Source organism: Rissa tridactyla, chromosome 2 (assembly GCF_028500815.1).
Source record: "Rissa tridactyla isolate bRisTri1 chromosome 2, bRisTri1.patW.cur.20221130, whole genome shotgun sequence".
NCBI classification, from domain to species: domain Eukaryota; kingdom Metazoa; phylum Chordata; class Aves; order Charadriiformes; family Laridae; genus Rissa; species Rissa tridactyla.
Window position 1 is genome coordinate 5,763,990 of NC_071467.1, and position 19,579 is coordinate 5,783,568.

A 19,579-nucleotide genomic window follows, 5' to 3' on the forward strand; every position below is an offset into this window, starting at 1 on the left:
TTTCTTGGCAACAAGGTCAGCGAAAAAGAAGAAAATCCCAACTTCTTGCAGATTTAAGTAGACATTTAAAAAGTGAATGTGACTTTTCTCTAAGCAATGTTGAAACCTTTGCAAGCACACAAAACTACAAACATCTCCTGTTCCACAACCCCAGCTCAGATATTTCTCCAGAAAGCACTACACCAATCCGCAGCCTGACACCGCAGCCTGATGAGAGGAAGGCTACGAGCTCACGGCCGTGCCTGTACCCTCCACGACTGTCGCGCTACTCTGTGCCCTGAAGTCCCATGGAGACCTCGTCCCTTCCCAGCTGCCCACAGGCTTCGCTTCGACCCCACGCTAACCACTGCTTTCCAGGTAAAGGTTAATTACTCCAGGGGACATTTCCACCCAAGCCGTTGCCCGCAGGTTGCAATCCCTGCCTGAGTGCTATTTTTAGACCAGCTCCTTCGTCGCTATTGATCCCAGTCACCCTCTGTTAATTAGATACACACAACACACACAGCATTTGCAACTCATTTATCAATTCCGTTCAGCACCTCCCTCCCCCGAGATGTAATTTGGAGCCCTCCTTGAATCACGCTATTGATCTTTCCCAGCAACTTTGCTATAGGATTCTCTGTGTTGCAAACTATTTATAGATTCTTCTTCTTCTGCTCTCCCTTGGGGAATCAGAAATGGGCAACGGTAATCAGACTTCTATTTTTAAGGAGATGATCGAAAACAGGTATTTCCTCTTTTCTCCCTCTTTCCCCTTCTTCCCCCTGTGGGTGTTATGTACAAGCTTTGGCAGGCGAGACCTTCCCGGTCCGTGTGGTGCTGTAATGATTTTGGCAATGCTCAGGTGACGTGATGCAGAATTTGCCCTGGGTGAAATCTTGTTTGCCGAATTGATGAAATTAATTCCTCCTCCTCTCTGTGTCCAAGGGTTTCACAAAGGGCTTTGTCTGCTCAGCTGGAGGTGCACCTTTCAGAGGACTTCAGTCTCGCAGACTGCCTCCTCAGCCCACACGTTTGATCCATTTGCAAGGCACTGGGTTCCCATTGCCCCCTTGTATCTCAGGAAGGGCATCTGAAGGCCTTGGACAATGTGTAGCCAGGAATGAGATAGATGGAACTGCTTTTAGGATGACAGTAACGAGCCCTGGCCTCGAGTTACTCGAGTTACTCGAGTAACGAGTCCTAGGATTTGAGAAAGATCTGAAACAGGGGAATGTCACCTGAGGCTCAAAGAAGTCAGAAGGTGCTCAGCCTTGAAAATCCCAGCTCTAACACAGAAGGGGGCCTACAGTGACCATGGACAAAGTGACACCAGAAGGGACAGCCTTGTCTCAGGGCGTACATGAAAGCAGCCCCGGGCTTCTGTGGTAACACCTGCTGCTGAGAAGCTGATGGTGAAATGAGAGATAGGTGTGAAGCCCCGGGTTCACAGTGGGCCTGGGGCAGCCGAGGGCATTGCGGTCCCACCCAAGCAGCATGGTGGCTCAGGAGCCATGGGGCTGGGCAGCGTGGAGCAGGGCTGGCTCCTCAGAGCCACGGCAAATACGGGACTGCACGTGCATGTGTTTGAGGATCAAAGAGTGTGCCTGTGCTTGGGGAGGCTGTGCTGTGGCTGGGGAAGGGGTTGTGTGGTGTGCGTGGGATGGGGGCGGCATGTGTGGTGTGGGGCTGTGTGGTGTGTGTGATGCTGTGGTGAGGTTGGCTGAGGACTGGGAAGGGCTGGGGTGTGTGGGGCTGGGGTGTGTGGAGTAGTGAGGGCATGATGTGGAGCTGTGGTGTGTGGAGCTGTGGTGCGTGGGGCTGTGTGTGTTCGTGGGGCTGTGGTGTGTGTAGGGCAGTGTGTGTGGGAGGCTGTGGTGTAAGTGGAGCTGTGGTGTGTGTGGCAGCCATGGTGTGTGAAGGTCAGTGTGTGTAGGGCTGTGTGTGCGTGTCTAACTGTGGTGTATGTAGCTGTGGTGCGCATAGCTGTGGCGTGTGGGGCTGTATGCATGTGTGTAGCTGTGGCGTGTGGGGCTGTGTGTGTGTAAGGTGATAGTGGTGTGTGGGGTTTTGTGTGTTTGTTGGGGTTGTGTGTGTGTGTGTGAGGCTGTGGTGTGTGGAGATGTGGTTGTGTGGGGCTGCGTGTGTGTGTGTGTGACGGTGGTGTGTGGAGCTGTGGTGTGTGTGTGGGACAGAGGGGGGTGGGGGGCTCTGTGTGCGTGTGTGTGATTGTGTGCATGTGTGAGGCTGTAGTGTGTGGAGCTGTTGACATGTGGGACTCTGTGTGTGTGTGTGTGTGACTGGTGTGTGGGACCATGTGTGCGTGTGTGTGACTGGCGTTTGGAGCTGTGGGGGGTGTGTGGGGCTGTGTGTGCGGGGAGGGCAGTGGTGTGTGGAGCTGTGGCGTGTGTGTGAGAGGCTGTGGTGTGTGTGTGTGTAGATGTGCTGTGTGTGGGAAGGGTGGTGGTGTGTGTAGCTGTGGTGTATGGGGCTGTGTTGTGTGTGTGTGTGTGTAGCTGCGGTGTGTGTAGCTGTGGTGTATGGGGCTGTGTGTGTGTGTAGCTGTGGTGAGTGGGGGGGTGTGTGTGTGTGCGCGCATCCGCGGTGTGTGTAGCAGAGGTGTGTTAGCCAAACCTCACCGCGGGGCCGCGTCTCCGCTATCCCCGGGGCTCCCGCAGCGCAGCTGGAGCTTTGCCCGCCGCTCCCGCCCCCTCCGTCCCGCGGCCCCGCTCTCCCCCGGCCCGGCCGGCACCGGCCGCTCGGCTCGGGGGCGGCAACGGCCCGGGCTGTCCCCGGGGATGCTCCGCCAGCCCGCCCCGCCGCCAGCTCGCCCCGCCGCCGCCGGGCGTGGCCAAACCCGGGGGAGCCCCGCGGCTTCTCCCGGGCAAGGCAGCGCCGAGGGGGTTAACCCGCTCCCCGCGGCGGGCCGGGGCGAGCTCCCGCCTCCCGTACCGCGCCACACACACACACACACACACACACACACACACACACACACACGCGCGCGCAGGCGATGGCTGAGGGGCGCGGGCTCGATTTTCCCCGAGATGATGTCAAGAGCTTGGGAGAAGGAGGAGGAGGAGGAGGAGGACGGTTGCTCTTTTTCTTAACGGCTTTGTTCTAAAATCATCCTAAATAAATCAGCCCCAGCCCCAAGCGCCGGGGGAGCAGCCGCGAAAGTAGCTTTTTTGGTTTTTTTTCCTTCTTTTTTTCCTTTTTTTTTTTTTTTCGATTTTTTTCCTCATCTCCGGCTTTGTGTCCGCCTGGGGCCGAGCCCCCTTCCCCGCCCGCTCCCTTCCCCCGGGGGAAGCCGCCGGCTTTTTTTTTCCGCTCCCTCCCGCCAGCCCGAGGCCGGAGCCAGCCCCCGCCCCCGCCGCCGCCGCCGCCGCTACCCCCGGGGCAGGTGCTCCGCCGGCTGCCGCCCGCTCCCGCCGGCCGCCTCCTCGCTGCCCTCCCGCCTCCCCCGCCCGCCGGCCGGGGCGGCTCCGCGCCGCTCCTCCCGCTCGCCGCCGGCTCCTCGCCGCCAGGGCCACGCCGGTAGCCCGGCTCCCCCGCCTCCCGCCGGACCGGCGGCGCGGCCCGCCGCTCCCGGGGATGCTGCCCCCAACTCCCTGCCCGCCGTCTGACACCGACACCGCCGCCGCCGCCGCCCTCCTCCTCGCCGCACTGGACGCCGTTCCGCGGCCACCTGCAGCATCCCGACTCCCCGCCGCCCTCCTCGCACCGCGGCGGAAGGAATAAAGCGCCCAGACCGTTCCCGGTCGCTCCCCCTCACCCAAGGCAACCGGGGCCGGGGCGGGCCGGGCCCCCGGGCGCCCGCCGCCCCTCGCCCCCCCCAACTTCCCCCGCGGATGGGCGCGCTGCCGCCGCCCGGTCCCCCCCAGCCCCGCCGCGCCGCCTGAAGAAACTTGGGGACGGCGGCGGCCTCCGCCTCCCCGCCGCGCCCCGCCCGGGCTGCGGGGGACCCTTCCCCGCACCGCCGCGACAACTTCGCGGGGCGACCCGCCCGCCGCAGGACTCCGATCCGGGGCCGCCGGCCCTTGGGCGGGGAGACGCCCAGCACCCCCTTCCCTCGGCGGGGACCCCCTGCCCCTGGCCTCGGTGCTGGGGAGGAGCGGGGGTGCCCTGGATGGCCCTGCGCACTGGGACGGCTTGGTTTGGGCAGGTCCTGCGCAGAGTTTCCCGGCTCCAGGGCACCTGGTCCCGGCGCTCCAGCAGCCTCCTGTGCCTCTCCTCCTCCCAGGAGCCGGAGCAGGCGGGCGGAGAGCGGCCGCCGCCGCAGCACAAGCTGCCCCGGAGCAGCGGCAGCGGCGGCGGCGGGCGCCGCCAGCCCCCCCGGCAGCTGCCCCCCTGCTGCGGTTGCTGCGGCCTGTCGGATCCCCGGGCGGCCAGGGGGGGACATGGTCCCCTCACTCGCCCCTTGCTGGCGGCCATGAAGAGGCAGAACGTGCGGACCCTGTCCCTCATCATCTGCACGTTCACCTACCTGCTGGTCGGGGCCGCCGTCTTTGATGCCCTGGAGTCCGACAACGAGATGCGGGAGGAGGAGAAACTCAAAGCCGAGGAGATCCGGCTCAAAGGAAAGTACAACATCACCAGCGAGGACTACCGGCAGCTGGAGTTGGTGATCATGCAGTCCGAGCCGCACCGGGCCGGCGTCCAGTGGAAATTTGCCGGCTCCTTCTACTTTGCCATCACGGTCATCACGACCATTGGTGAGTGGGGTGGCCCTTGGGGGGCAGGACCGAGGCTGGGGCAGAATCCCCCCTGGTTGGGAGAATGGGAGAGGGTGGGGGGTGTGTGTGTGTGGCATGCAAAGGGTTAAGTGTGGGATGAGTTTTTTGGCTTTCCTCACGTGTTATGTAATTTATTGCTCTTCACGGGCACTTGTTGGACTTGGCGGTGTCCTGCACCTCTTCCTCTGGAGATGGAGGATGTGTCCCCTGGGTGTGACTGGAGAGAAATGGGACTGGCCTGGTGGGGGGATTGGTGCTGGCCAGGTGGCTACCACAGAGCTGTGGCTTGGGTGGCAAGGAGGAGTGGGGAAGAGGCACGGTGACACTCGCCTGGGGTTTCTCGCAGACAGAAGGAGGCCCTGTTGCCACGCTCCTTGCACCTTTGCTTAAGAGACACGGGGAAAACTTAGGCAAAGGTCAGCTGGATGAGGATGAAAATGATGAGGGCATGGGAACTGGATCAGCTGGGAAAGACCTCAATGTAGCCAAGTGTAGCCCTGCTTTTGCAAACTTTGTTTTGGTGTTGGCAAGAGCCGTGGTGGGGGTTCCCACAGCTGTGGTCCCATCTCTGGGCCTCTCCTGAGCATTCCCAATGCGTTCCTGAAGTTTTTATTGCAGCTGGAGCATCTGATGTGCCAACAGGTCACAGTCTACGTCTCCTCTTTGTGAGCACAAGGTCTGACGGGCAAAACAACGACCGCTGTCACATCCATGCTGCCCAGCTTCCCAGATGTGCCATTTCCCAGGACAGTTGGGGGACAGTCAGTGGACACAGCCACAGGCTGTCATTTTGTGCTTCTCTGCTTCCCGCAGCTTAAGCGGAGTGTTTCGCCTAAAGTTTGCTTCATTGCTGTAAAAATAAATACCATGATAACTGGAGGCTGCAGAGTGCACACAAAACTGTGCTGCAACTCTTGGCTTTGGTTTGATGAGCAGGTTTGTTCTTCCTGGTTTTGTATTCATTAAGGTGGATTTACTGAGGCAGTCGATAACGTCCTTCTCCCAGTACTTCTAGATGCTCCCCCCGAACATCTGGGGAGATTTGAAAAGACCTCTCTAGCTCAGTGGCGGTTTGATAGTGCATTATATCGAACAGGACACAAAAGACTAGCTCTCTTATTAATACAGAAGGACTTGATCTTTGTACCAGTTAGGGCTTGTTACAAGAAATTTGTACGTTGCCACCTGAAGATACTGACGGTTTTCAGTAGAACGTGCTGCCCACTGCCCTTTGAGCAGTGTCTACTTAGGTTTGTATTTGATTGTGTTATACCTGGGGCAGTAAAAAATTTCCTTTGAAAGACCATCTGACAGTATAAAGCCTATTTGTCCTTACAAAGATAAGATTTTTCAGGGATAATCTCTTCTTTTCTGTTACTATATATATCTATCTATATACATAATGCATATATTAATAGGTTATAGAATATAAAGTAGAATGTAACTTTGGCTGATGACTTAGATTTTCTGCTGTTCATTATGATGTCAGAACTCTCCTTCCTCCTTTGGTCACTGATTCTCTCTTCCTCAATCTATCTCTTTTGATTTATTTGTGCTAAATGAATACTGGACTGTCATACCCCTCTGGATTACAACCAGGCTTCCATGCACATGCCTGTGTACTCACGGTGCCCTATACTCCTGCCTAAGAGGTAGCTGCAATACTTTCTGCATTCTTAAGCTTGGTCAGTGACAGGTAGAAAGTGCTGTTTTTACAGTAGTTTGTTGTTTTGATCGTATTTTACCTGGAAACAAGTACAAATTGCTTGGGAAGCTTTAGCATTTTCTCCTGCAAAGAGCTGGGATTTGTTTAGGAAGCTTGGAGCACCTCAGCGTGCAGAGGATAGCATGCATTTCTGTAGGCAGAGGTGCTTTGGGATGTCAGAATTGTTTAAATTTAAAATGTGTATAGCAACTGGGAACCACTGGGAGGAAGAGTGATAATAAAGAATGGTGCAGAAAGACAGACATTCTTTAACGATAGTTCATTTGGGAAACTCTGCTCCAGGAGGATATGTAATCTGTCTTTCAAAAGTTTATTAATAGTTACTATCTGGATCTTGCCAAATGCACTTCTATTTTGTGTATCATCTCTTCAGTGCTAAAGTAGCTTCGTGATGTTATCTGACATACTGTTAGTCTGGAAAAGTGACCATGGAAGATTTTTCTTTAATACCTTATTTATCCTAAAAGAATTTGGTTCAGGGCTGGGGGGGGGGGGGGGAGGGGGGAATTATTTTCTGTATTTAAGTTCTCAGGAAAACAAATGAAGATTTCTTCTCTGTGTTTCTTGCACAGGACAGTAATCTTAAATGTTCATATTAATCTTTTGTGATGGTTCTTCTTTTTAATCTGACTGTGTGTACGCCCTTACATACATTTCCTTCTCCCTCTGAAACCTTCCAGACAGACTTCAAGAGGCACATGCAGTGGTGTATGCATTAGTGAACGCGCTGTAGTCTGCTCCTGCAGAAGTGCGTCTAACTAACCATCGCAGCTGATTTTTAAAAAAGAGTGAATAAACTCCATCTCTGCCTAATCTAGAGTGGTACATCTATCTCCAAAAAACTTCTCTTCAGAGGAGTGCGATAGGAATCAGCGGACCACAAAGTCTAGGAATATGCATATGATAGCAGACTAATTTGTCTAACTTAATTGTTCTCCTTGAGATTGCCACGCTAGCAAGACGTCTGAAGCGATCACCTCTTTCCTGTGTTGACTTAAACTCCTGTGGCTTTAATTCAATCTCAGCCGTTCATCGCTGGCCGTGGACCACGAACCAGCCGCGATGATCGGTAGCCTGGCGGGGACTGCCGGAGCCGAGGAGCGAGGCGCTGCCGGGCGGGGCGGGCGGTGGTGCTGAAGGGACAGCTCCGATCATGGTGCTGAAGGAACAGCTCCGGACGGCGCTCCCTCACCGCCAGCTCCGGCCTCGCCTCCTCCCTCCTCGTCGGGCAACCTCCCCGGCTTGTTGCTTCCTGTGAAAAGACTTCATTAAAGACCTGTTGGGACGGGAGCATGAAGAACTGAAAGGCTCCCGTGCGAGGCAAAGCGCTGAGATTTGGTCAACTGTCACAGTTCCTCCAATCTATGGCGTTTGGCTTTTATTAGAGGGTGGTGGGGTGTTGTAGCTCACTTGCCAAGCTGAGTACTAAAGAACTGAGAGCTGATCAACTAAACAGAAACAGTTTTTTCACCTGTGACACAACATTTTTTTCTACTCTCCAGGTGCAATAGTGTTTTTTTTTCTTTTTTTTTTAACTGATCCAACAAAAAAATTAACAACTGCAAGTGCTACAACATTTGATGAGTCAGCTGTTAAAACCCATTAGCAGAAGAAAAATATCCCGCTTTCACAAAGTTTTGGTCATGTTTGAATTCTTTGAAAGTTTTTAGGTGATCAAAAAGAATGAATAAGCTGTTCCAGGCTCTCACCAGTTGCTGAGTTTATTTCGGGATTATTCTCACTTCAGAGTTAGCTAGTATTATTTCTTATCCATTTCCAGTTACACAGCCATTTCCAGTTACATAGCCAAAATGATGGCAGGGAGCGATTTAATTAAGTTGTCCATCCAGCTATTTATCTTTTATAAGATACATTGTAGAATACTCCCCAGAGTTCTTCAAGAGGCTGGATAGGATGAAAGAAAACACCAACTTTTGAAAATAAAAAGTAATTCCTAGGATTCCTACTAAGTTTTAATGCCCTTTCCTACAGGTTTATAAGAGTGGGTAAACTTCTTCTATGTAAGCAGGTGTCAACACTGTCAAAATGTGTTATTGGTATGGATATCGCTCCATCATTTAGGCCTGAAAGGGTGATAGTCATACTTGATTTAACACCACTGAGCTCTAGTAAACACTGAATATTTCTGGAGGCTTGTGCAGAATGTAAAGAACTGAAAGCTGTTTATGTCACCCTAAAATGAACTGAAACAACAAACAGATTGAGGATTTTTATTTATTTATTTATTTATTTTTCTGAGAAGTGACTGTAAGGAGAGCAAAATTCAGACAATGTGTGCTGTGAATTGCTAGTCTCTTTTTCTAGCTTTTAGGCCTTTGTTTTCAGTCTCAAATCTACTACAAGCAGTGACTGAACAATACTGGTGAACAGAGACAAAATATTTTTTAAGAATGTGGTACAATACCAGTCATGGTGAATGGATTATCCACCTATTGACAGCCATTTGTCTTCTCAGTAGCTAAATACTGAGGAACTGTATACATCCAGATGAGGAGATTGCTTTCTTCTGTCAGACAGTGGCCTGACAGGGGTTTTGAACCTGGGCTAATGAACTAAGCAAACACATGCTTAAATCCATTTCATGGTAGTGGTTAAGTCTTCGTATACTTTCTCTGCATCACTTTACCCTTCTGTAAAACAGGTATAAAAATACCAAGTTGGTAGTGTTGCAATGTCTCTAATTTGGTTTAGAAAAAGACATAAGTATTTTTACGTGTGAATTATTTTTATAGTATTGCTCCTCCTTTAAGACCAGCCTCTGATGTTTTGAGTCTGCTCTTGATTTTTGATGGATGGTAATATTTAGAGGCAGTCCATGGTAGAGAATCATGACAGAGGGACAATTTGCAATGTAAAGAAAGAAAAGAAAGGAGAAGACGAAACATGAAAAGGGAAAGATAGAGAACGAAGATACCAATGCTTTGGTCAGTTAACTTCTACATTCATGACTTGCCAGGACCATGAAGGTCATATCTCGTATTAAAAAAACCGCAAACAAACACAGAGTAGATTAAAGCAACTCTATTATTAATAAACGCAAGTGAAAGTAGAAAGCAAGATTTTCTAGTGATAGGAATGCTTGCAGATGCACTGAAGTAATGAATCTATTCATTCATACCATCTGAAACTTCAGTGGAGGATAGTGGATGATCAGGACTTGTAATATCTGTTGCTGGTATCTCCCAGGCAAGGAGGAGGTCAGCTTCCGTGAGCTGCATGAAGATGAACTGTGAGCAGGATTTTGCTCCCCTCCATAACTAAAATATTCTGCAAGATCTTTTCTCACTATATTCTTTGTCTCATGGAGAATTGAAAAAAAAAATAAAAAATCAAAAAGAGTGTTCCACTAACAGTACTTCGTGGCTACTTTGCTCACATGTTCATAGAAACTGCTCTTGAGTTCTTGAAAACTGGTTTTGCAATGATACCTCACATTCCTGCCAGAGGCACCTTAGCAAAAGCTTTTTAAAAATCACTGATAAGCAAGGCAAAAATACATCTCAGACTGATACTGAACTGCAACTTCCTGCTGTACGGCTTACCGGCAGTGGAAAAGCAATATCCACTAAGAGTCTGAAAACAGTTTTGGGGAAGCATCGAGAAGCCTCTAGCCACTCAGCTAGGTGATGGTGTCAGCAGATTTCCTTAGCGTAACCAAGCTTGAGAAATTAGTGTCTTGTAGTTTTTTAGGATTTGGTGCCCTTTGATTTCCTCCTAACTACTCATAACTTCTTTCTTTAACTGAAGTGAGTGAGATTTAGATTAGGCACGAGGAAACTTTCCAGCTGTCAGGGTGGTTGTGTGCTGGAAGAGACTGCCTTAGGAGACTGTGTAATCTCCACTGTTGGAGCGTTTTAAAAAGAGTTTAGACAAAAATCTGTCAGGGATGGTTAAGTTATAGCTGCTTTTGCCTTTGGGGAGGAAGATGGACTGGCTGACCTCTTGAAGTCTTTATCAGCTGTATGTTCTATGATTTTCTGAATCTTCCTTTTCCACATCTCAAGCTCTAATAGTTCCTGGGCTAGCTTGTTTTTCTTGAGGGAGAAAACCAAAGATGTTTGAAATTCCATTTTCTCCACTATATGGTCTTTGCTTATTGATTATTTTTCTAGGCAGTTAACCCATTTACATGCCTTTGCAAGTGTCAGCATAGAAATATCTGTGTTTGTCCACTGACAAGGCTACAAGTTGGAGGTGTCGGTGAGCCTTTTGGGAAAGATGTTTGCTAAAGAAGAAAATGATTCTGCTGATATAAGGATGGTAAGCAGAAATTTACAGGGCAGAACTGGGAGGGAGAGGAGGTGTTCTAGACTAAGAATAAAGGAAGAAGTTTAGCTGTTAGCTATGGGCTTCAACTAAAAAGAATAAAGATCTCTCTGCTTTCTCTGGGAAAAGCATCAGAACGATGAGGCTTGATCTAAAGGAAAACTGATTGACGGAGAGCCTGCCTTTTGGACACCATGGCTTTTGGGACAGACGCTGCTGGTCCAGCACATAGCAAGGACCAGAATGCTGTTGTCTTCCTTTGAAGGCAATCTGAGCTGAGATGCTTAGTTCGTTCAATGCCGGAACATATTCCTTCATAAATGCTGAAAGCCATGCTCATGGCTTCGAGCTGGAGTTACGCAGCACTTTATATTCAGAATGCTGTACTGACATTAGGTGATTCATCTTCACAACACCTCTGTGTAAAAATTATCCGCAATTTAGAGACAAGAAGATAAAATGACTTTCTGAAGATTCAGGTTGGGAACTATTTCTAATTGCCAAACGGCTCACTTCTCTCTCTTTCAGACCACATGGCATTAGTTTATAGCCAGCTTAAACAGTGAAGATGAACCAAAGACAGAGATCCATAATGTATTCAGGGTGATATTAGCAAACTCCTGCAGCTTAGGTCTTCTGACATGCACTAACAGCAGAACCTGGAGCTTTAGTAGGTGAAGGAGCATATACAATTCTGGGTAATCATCTCTGTTATTACCATGTGTCTTCCGTCAAAGGCCCTTTAGGGTTTTTAGGTATCTGGTTTCTATGGATTTTTACTGAAAATCCTTGACTGGATCTGGATAAAGGCCACATGAAATATCCTGCTCCCCGGTAACAGATGCTAGCAAGGACGCTTGCTGGTGATGCAGAACTAATCAGTAAGAGTCCTTGCTGCTTCTAAGTTGAACTAAGAGGTTATTGTGGACTTGCAACAGATGTTTTCTGTGTGTAGCAGCCCTAGTCATCTCTTTTTGTGTATATTTTTGAGTGAAGCTATGGACTACTTCTGAAATTTCACACACGTAGATTGCCGTGATGCAAATTAATTTGAATTCGTTACCTTCTCTGGATTATAGTCCGTGAAATCTACTGACTTAAAATTCAAATGTATGGATAGAGTCCTTCCCCCGGGTTACCTGTACCCTACCGCGTGTCTGTTTGATTGCTTGTTAATTATCTACAACTAACATTGATATTGTTGGTGATGTAGTTATGGCAGTTTCTTTGATAAAAGTGAGAGGGTCCATGGATTAGGGAATGTTAGGCAAAAAAACCCCAGAAATCAAGGTCTGATACAAAGTCTGTTGTAAATAACGGAAAGAATATTTTGAATCACAGTAGTTTTGGATCAAGCCATTATTTGACATGAATTCTGCAATGCAAGGAGCTATATTCTACAGCAAACCAACTCCTGGAAAATATCTGTAGCAGCAGTTTTCAGATTTATTTTTTTTTTAACAATGAAGCAAACAGAGTTTGTGGAGTTAGAGTGTATGTTGACTTTGGCGTTTGTACTGATTTTTATTTTTTTAATCAAAAGTAAACGGATACGTGCCTACTGCATACCTTAAACTTTGAGCAAAGAGAAATCTTAAGGAAAAATGTTGATGCTTTTTATTCCATTTATTTGTTTTGGTGCAGGGTTTTTTTTAAATTTTGCTTTTTTTCATTGCTGCCAGACAGTTAACAATGTTTTCTGATCCAACTTCTTCTGACCCACTGAGAAGCTTTTTTTTTTTTTTGAAAGCGTATTGCGCACATACTTCTTTTCTGTTTTGGGGGAAGAACCTCTAAGTTTCTTAGAAGTTTTTTTTGTTTTTAAGGAGTTAAGTGACCATTTTTTTAATATCTGGCCAATTGCCATAAGAGGCTTGTGCAGTCACCAGTTGGCTAAAGGGTTCAGTGTCCTTTTTAACTGCTTTCATTATGGAGATGATTAGGGAATGTCAGTGAAAGGCATACGTCTATTAAGGACTCACGTATTTGTTACTTGTCGTGATGATTAGGTGTGAATAGACTATATTATCCTTTCAACTCCTGCAAGAAAAGCAAGGCAAATAGTGGGGTTAAAAATATATCTGATGGGAAGCTGATTGTCTCCTTACCCCCCTGTTACAGAAGAGGGTTGCTCTCTTCACTAGCTGTGGGAGCCTTCTCCAAGAAATTTCACAGAGAGCTTTAGGGCACAGACTGATGAATGAAACCTGCAGCAGCTCTCTCTAATTGTATAGTGCGCGAGATAAGCTACGAGGAAATGTTCGTAGACTTCCAATTTAGGGATATTCTTGACATATTGAAGGGAAGGTAGAAATAAAAGAGATCTAGTCCCAAGGCAATTGGCACTGTCAGCAATTTCCAATGTATGCTACCATTAAGTCATTACAGAGATGTTTTGGGTGCAGATGGAATATTTTATTTCTTTCCACCCTGTTTTCTTTTCATGTCCTCTAGAGAGGATGTCCTCCTCCTATGTTTGAACCACCACAGGCCATTGCTATGGGCAGTGTATCAGAAATTAACTGTTGCAACAAACCTGTGACCACCTGGAGTTTCGAGTTGTCGCTTTGCTGCATTTCACACCAATCTGGAACATATCAGGACCAGACACAGTAGGAAAAGGCATTGAATACTTTTGTTTCAAAGATCTAGGCCCCCATTAATTGAACAAATGAACAGTTACTGTTAGAATCATAGAATCACTTAGGTTGGAAAAGACCTTTAAGATCACTGTGTCCATCTGTCAGCTGCTAATAGTTTGGACTGTATGGTGAAACAGGTCTGACTTCACTCAGTGAAAACAGTGTTATAGACAGTAACAATTTTTAAGAATCTGCAGTTTGGTACTTAGATTAACTTTGCTTTGGAAACTAGGGGACCTGCAATAAAACAAACTCCAGCAGCAGGAAGGATGTGGAGCCCTGACCATAAGGTTCTGCATGCAGGCTGTGTCGTATAAGGTACTGTGTCTGAAATGTTTTAAAAATGTTCATGAAATATAGATGATTGAACTCGCCATTACAAATCTTGCATCAGAGAAACACCTCATACCTGCAGAGGTGACTTGAAGGCTCAGTGCTCACCCACCATTTTTCTGGCCTTTGGGAACTTCTTGGGCTTCCAGAGGTAGACCAGGAGTTTTACAAGAATTCCTTACAGGATAAAGCATATGGTATTTTCTGCTGAGGACTAAAACCAGTAGAAAGGTGCCCTTTCAGCATTATTCAGGATTGCTATGTATACTAGGCTGTCGAAAAAAATGGATTGCCCTAGACTGCCAAAAAGCAAAAAAGCACATTTTGGAACGTGGAAGTCTGGGGACCAATGTTTGGGGAGTGAGAGTCTCTCCCAGCGTTTGAAGGGATCTATCCACCATCACTCCTGTCATGGTTTCGGCTGGGATGGAGTTGACTTTCTTACTAGCAGCTGATGTAATGCTATGTTTTGGGTTTGGGATGGGAATACTGTTGATCGTGCACTAATGTTTTTTCGGTGTTGCTAAGCAGTCAAGGCCTTTTCGGCTCCTCACACCACCCCGCCAGTGAGTAGGGCAGGAGTGCACAAAAGGTTGGGAGGAGACACAGCTGGGACAGCTGACCACAACTGACCGAAGGGATATTCCATGCCATATGATGCCATGCTCAGTATATAAAGCTGGGGGAAGAAGAAGGAAGGGGGGGACTGTCAGAGTTATGGTGTTTCTCTTCCCAAGTACCCGTTATGCATGATGGAGCCCTGCTTTCTTGGAGATAGCTAAACACCTGCCTGCCAAGGGGAAGTGGTGAATTAATTCCTTGTTTTGCTTTGCTTCCATCCACGGCTTTTGCTTTACTTATTAAACTGTCCTTATCTCAACCCACAAGTTTTCTCACTTTATCTCTTCTGATTTTATGATTCTATTCTTTTCCCCATCCCACCATGGGGGAAGTGAGCGAGCAGCTGCATGGTGCTTGGTTGCCAGCTGGGGTTAAATGATGACAACTCCACCGCATCCTCCATAAAAGTCCCTGATCTACTGTTTGTTTGCTCACGGACATCAAATATGATTTACCATTGCAGTCTTTTTTGCATTATTACTTACGTGTGTTAGAAACAAGATAAAGCTAATTTTAGGCAACTGATAGTTTAAACAGCAACACTGGATCTGTGCCATTGGAAGCACCTGGAAATCCCAGTGATTTGACCTGAATTCTTCAGTTGACCTTTCAATTCGTATAAGAATTCAGTGATCTTCTCAAACTCTCTCCTTCGGAGTTTCTCCTCTCCTTTGCTGTTTTATGCAGGAACGAACACCCCAAGAAGAGGAAGGAGATGGTAACTGTTCAGTCTGTACTGATGCCCTATCAACTTTTCCATTCTTTTCTGTTATTTTTGTCTGACAAACAAATAAATGATCAGTCTTCTGGCAGCAAAGGCTTAAGCTCATGATTTCCTCTTAAAACACATCCTGCCTAGTAGTAAAAGGCCTGTTATTTAAAGGGCACTTTTCAAAACAATTAGGGCTTTAGTAGCAATGTGTTTGCCTTAATGAGTGCACTCTGCCAGTCAGAGGAAACAACATAAGCTAATACCTACTGATGTAGGCCAACAGAAGCAAATTAGCAGTGTTACAAGTCAGTTCGTGAATGTACTACACATCCTAAAGTTTTATTTTAATGCTTGAGGAGCACTAGATATGATTCAGATTGGCTTCAATTTTGTTTTCTTCCTAAATATCTACCCCCAATTATTTTTTCATTTAGAAGTCTTTGTACCACTCCTATGCTTGTGATAGCTTAATCTTTATGGGTTGCATTCAGCTCTGGTTTGACTTGTTGGAATGACGCCAGAGATAATTTTTCATGAAGCCTCAGTCTTACTACATTGCTGCTGTTGTATGACATTTGAAGTCAATATCTTTGTGATGGAGGTAGGTCAGCTGCTGGCTTTTTGGTATGACATAGATTTATTTTTTAAAGGTTTCAAGAGGTGTTTCTTTTCTCAAGAGGGGCTACAGTAAAGGCTGGTGGTACTAAAGAAGCAGATATATGTGGTACTGCAGTGGCAGGTGTGGCTCTGAGTACCTAGCGATAGTTATCACAATCGAAGTTGCTGGCTTTTGAGCATATGTGGTCCTGATTGGGATGACTAGCTGAAACCTGACTGCAGTTTGGGTGATAAGCAGTTAAAAAATATTTCCATGATCTGCCTGAGAAGAATCCAGTCTGAGGAGCTTTTCAAGTCTGATCAAAACCACGGTCTGTTCCTGAAGAACTTGAGTGCGGTACAGTGAATAAGAACAGCTGTTAAACAAGAGCAAGGAAGAGTTAGAGTGGCCACAGAGAAATAATCTTTCTAGCAGTGATACTAGGGAAACACTGAAATGCATTGCCTGGGGAGGGTGTGGGCTCTCATTTGCTACGTCTTGAAGAACAGGATAGACAAGCATCTGTCAAGAATGACCTATGCATACTGTCCTGCCTTGCGGCAAGGTATGGACTAGCCTCCTCCGGCTTTATTTTTAATGGTTCTGTACACACACAGGCTGTTTGAAGTTTGTCTTGGATCTTGCTTGAGATCTATGTAAGTTTATCTTGTCCTTTTTTGCTGAAGGTTCCTGCTTCCCTGAGGGATTATCAGTGCATCCTACAATTTTGTCTCCAGCTGAATATCTGGATAAGAATCAAACCTCTTCTCTAGGCAGCAACTGTTCACTGTCAGCAGTGTCACCAGTTTTTTATGGCTGCTGTTTGAACAGCTCTACCAGTGGCTGTTGCAGGGAAAAACAAATACACTGCCTATCTTCAAAAAAGGGACAAGAGAGAGCACGGGGAGTTAATGCTCAGTCAACCTAAATTTGATACTCAGAAAGATATTTGACCAAGCTGTTAAACAATCAGTGTGAAAGTACCTAGAGGATAACAAGGGACAAGCTGGAACAAACACAGTTTTTTCTCGAATAACTCACATCAGACTTTTCTGGGTTGTTGTTTTGGTTTTTTGTCTTTTTTTTTTTTTAATAGAGTAGCTGGTCTAGCTGATAGTGGAGGAACAGTAGATCTTGACGTTTATTACATATGTGGCATTATAATAGCATTGAGTTCTCATAATCAGTGTAGAAAAACATAGACTGGATTGAATTGCCACAGGTAGGTGCAAGGTCTGGATGCACACACCCTGTGGACTGGAGGTTGCACTGTGGCTGGCCTTATTACATGTGTGAAAAGCACCTACACTCTGCAGGTTGTTGTAAATGGGGCAGAAAATACAAACTCAGTGGCCCCCTGCTACATCTGCCACCACATAAGTTCACAACAGGATATAAAAAAAGCAAAAATATTCATCAGTAGTTTTCTGTCAAATTGGATGGACATAACATGTACAGTCTTACTAGGGTCTCTCTTGTGGTTGGTACTATTACATTTTCCCATTAATGGTTTGGCTGATAGAACAGAGAGTGCACATACTAATTGTGAGAGGAGCGGCTAGCACTTTGGAGGGCGGGAGCAGAATACAAAATGGTTTTGATAAATTGTAGAAATGCTCTGAAATCAATACGATGAAATTCAATAAAGACAAGTGTGAAGTATTACACTGCAGAAGGAAACATCAAATGCACACGTAGAAAAATGATGTGAACTGACTAGATGCAAGTAGTGCAACATCATGCTGATAAAGTGGATTGCAGTCTAAATATGAGTCTATGGTGTGAGATGCTCAAAACAGGCAAGTGTTGGATGTAAGTCACAGAAGGTAGATATTCTGTTTTTTTGGTATTGGTAAGGCTTCACCCTGAAAATTAGGTCCAGTTTTGAGCATACTGTTTTGAGAAAGGAACAGAAAAATCAAAGTGCTAAGAGAAAACTTGACCTGTGTTCAGTGTGAAGTGGACAGAGACTATTTAGTCTGGAAAAGAAGTATATAAAGGGAGGAATAATAACAGTCTTCAAATATGTGAAAGGTTATTGTAAAGAGAACAGTGATAAGTTTGTTCTACATGTCTACCCATGGTTTAATTTTCAGCACGTCAGATGTAGCTTCATTGTCAGCTATGAAAACAGCTGTAACATGATCTGTAAGGAACCTCCAAAGTGCCAACAGTAGGATATTTATCTGAATGGATGAAACAGTTGTCCAACACACATGGGCTTGGTATACTTCAGCCTGCCTCAGATCTGAATGGACTAGGTTGAGGACCCTCCAAGCCACGTGTTCCTAGGAGTGGTTGGGCGATAGCTGCTATACAGAAGCTAACTGAAGAGTTGAGTAACCCCTAAGTGATGGACTGAGGATCTAAGCACCATGAAACAGGTCAAGTAGTTTGTTGAGGTCTCTCCCAGCCCTCAGCTTCTGGGATTATATGCTCTATGGATGTTTCTGAGTACTGTGCTAAACGTACAGCAACATTTGTTAACTTGTAGTGGACTTCATTACGGTCAAGGCTGAACTTGCCTTTAACACAGCTGTTCTGCTAGAATGGGCATCAATATACATCTTGCAACCCCCGCTCACTTTGCATTTTGGGCTACAAATTCTGTCATGCTGAAACAAAGAGGTTTCTCCTCTTTCCCTAAATCCCATGCATACAAACCAGCAATTTCCATAACACAGACAATCATCCAATCTGTTATCTTGGCAGACACCAATGCCTTTCTACTTTGGAGGAAGGAAATCTATCCCATAATACACCTGTGCAATATATGGCGATGGTGATTTCGTTGCTAACCCCCGCAGCAATCAGTTTATGCCCTCAAGCATGGGATTTGATTATCCTTGTCATTATCTTAGCTACAAATGTTATTAGCAGCCATAAAATTGTCCATTAAAGTGAGAGGAATTACTTGCCTGCACCAAGGGGAGAACAGATAATTTACTACACAGATTTTAAGCCCAAATGCACTTTTTTTCCAGAAGAGCCCTCTAAGCCTTTGTACAACGTCCATTTTTGTATTTCAAAACCTCCTTTCCCCTCTGTGGGCTTCAAGTCTGGGTTTTTATACCATAACAGTGAGATAGATACATGTTATTCTTGAAATAACCTTGAGATCATGACCATATATTTTTTCATCTTCTGTGGCTTGGATGAATTAATCTCTATCTGGAACTACAGATGCCCAAACTTTGATTGGGTTCCATAATTTCTACACTTCAGTGTTGGTTTGGGCTTCCTTTACACACAAACAATTCTGGATGCCTTGGGCTGACTTTGCACCCATGGAGTGACTGTACATCGATGGTTGAGCGTAGGATCAGTTGATCTGCTCCTGGCAGGGTCATTTTTGCAGGTTTACTTGATACAGCAATACTAGGTTTTTATGAGAGAAAGAGACGATGTATCACAGGGGCCAAGAAAAGATGCTGTGTCTGAGTGGGTGAGATCCAGGGTAGTGTCTGAAAAATTTCTTTGTCTTCACTGGGACTGGCTGATTCATTCCCTTCCCACCACCCTGTTAATTCCTGTTCTTATATCAGTTCACCGTAAAGCTGCTTTTTTATTCCCATGTGGTACTGCGTTCCCGCCCCCTTCCATCAACAGGGAGTGGGAGAGACCACCTACATCTTTCCCAACAGACAAAAATGGTGGATCCTGACAGACCGGGACAGATTCTGATCACAGTTGCTCTCTGTAAATCCTGTGGAACTTCATTGTTTTGGTGTATTTGTTGGCTTTAAACTGAGATAAATGTGTGCAGAATCTGGTCTGGAGAGCCTGTATTTTGAAGGAAGCATCCCCTCCTACTCACCCAACAAATTCACACACACACGGTGTAGCATCAATATTAGCTCTTGTAGCAAATGGAAAATGTGTCAGTGGCCCGAAAGGAACAGAAAATGTTCTCAAACAGGGCTTAAAAAAGTAAATAAACATCAT

The 19,579-nt window shown here is 46.6% G+C and overlaps 1 protein-coding gene across 1 annotated transcript in view; it reads left to right on the top strand.

Moving 5' to 3' along the window:
- The first annotated feature begins 4,108 nt into the window (after window positions 1–4,108).
- KCNK9 (potassium two pore domain channel subfamily K member 9) overlaps window positions 4,109–19,579 on the top strand; it is an 83,279-nt gene continuing 67,808 nt past the window's right edge. The window contains exon 1 of the mRNA XM_054192529.1: window positions 4,109–4,694. Coding sequence (XP_054048504.1) covers window positions 4,109–4,694 — 586 coding nt within the window. The remainder of the gene's footprint in view (window positions 4,695–19,579) is intronic.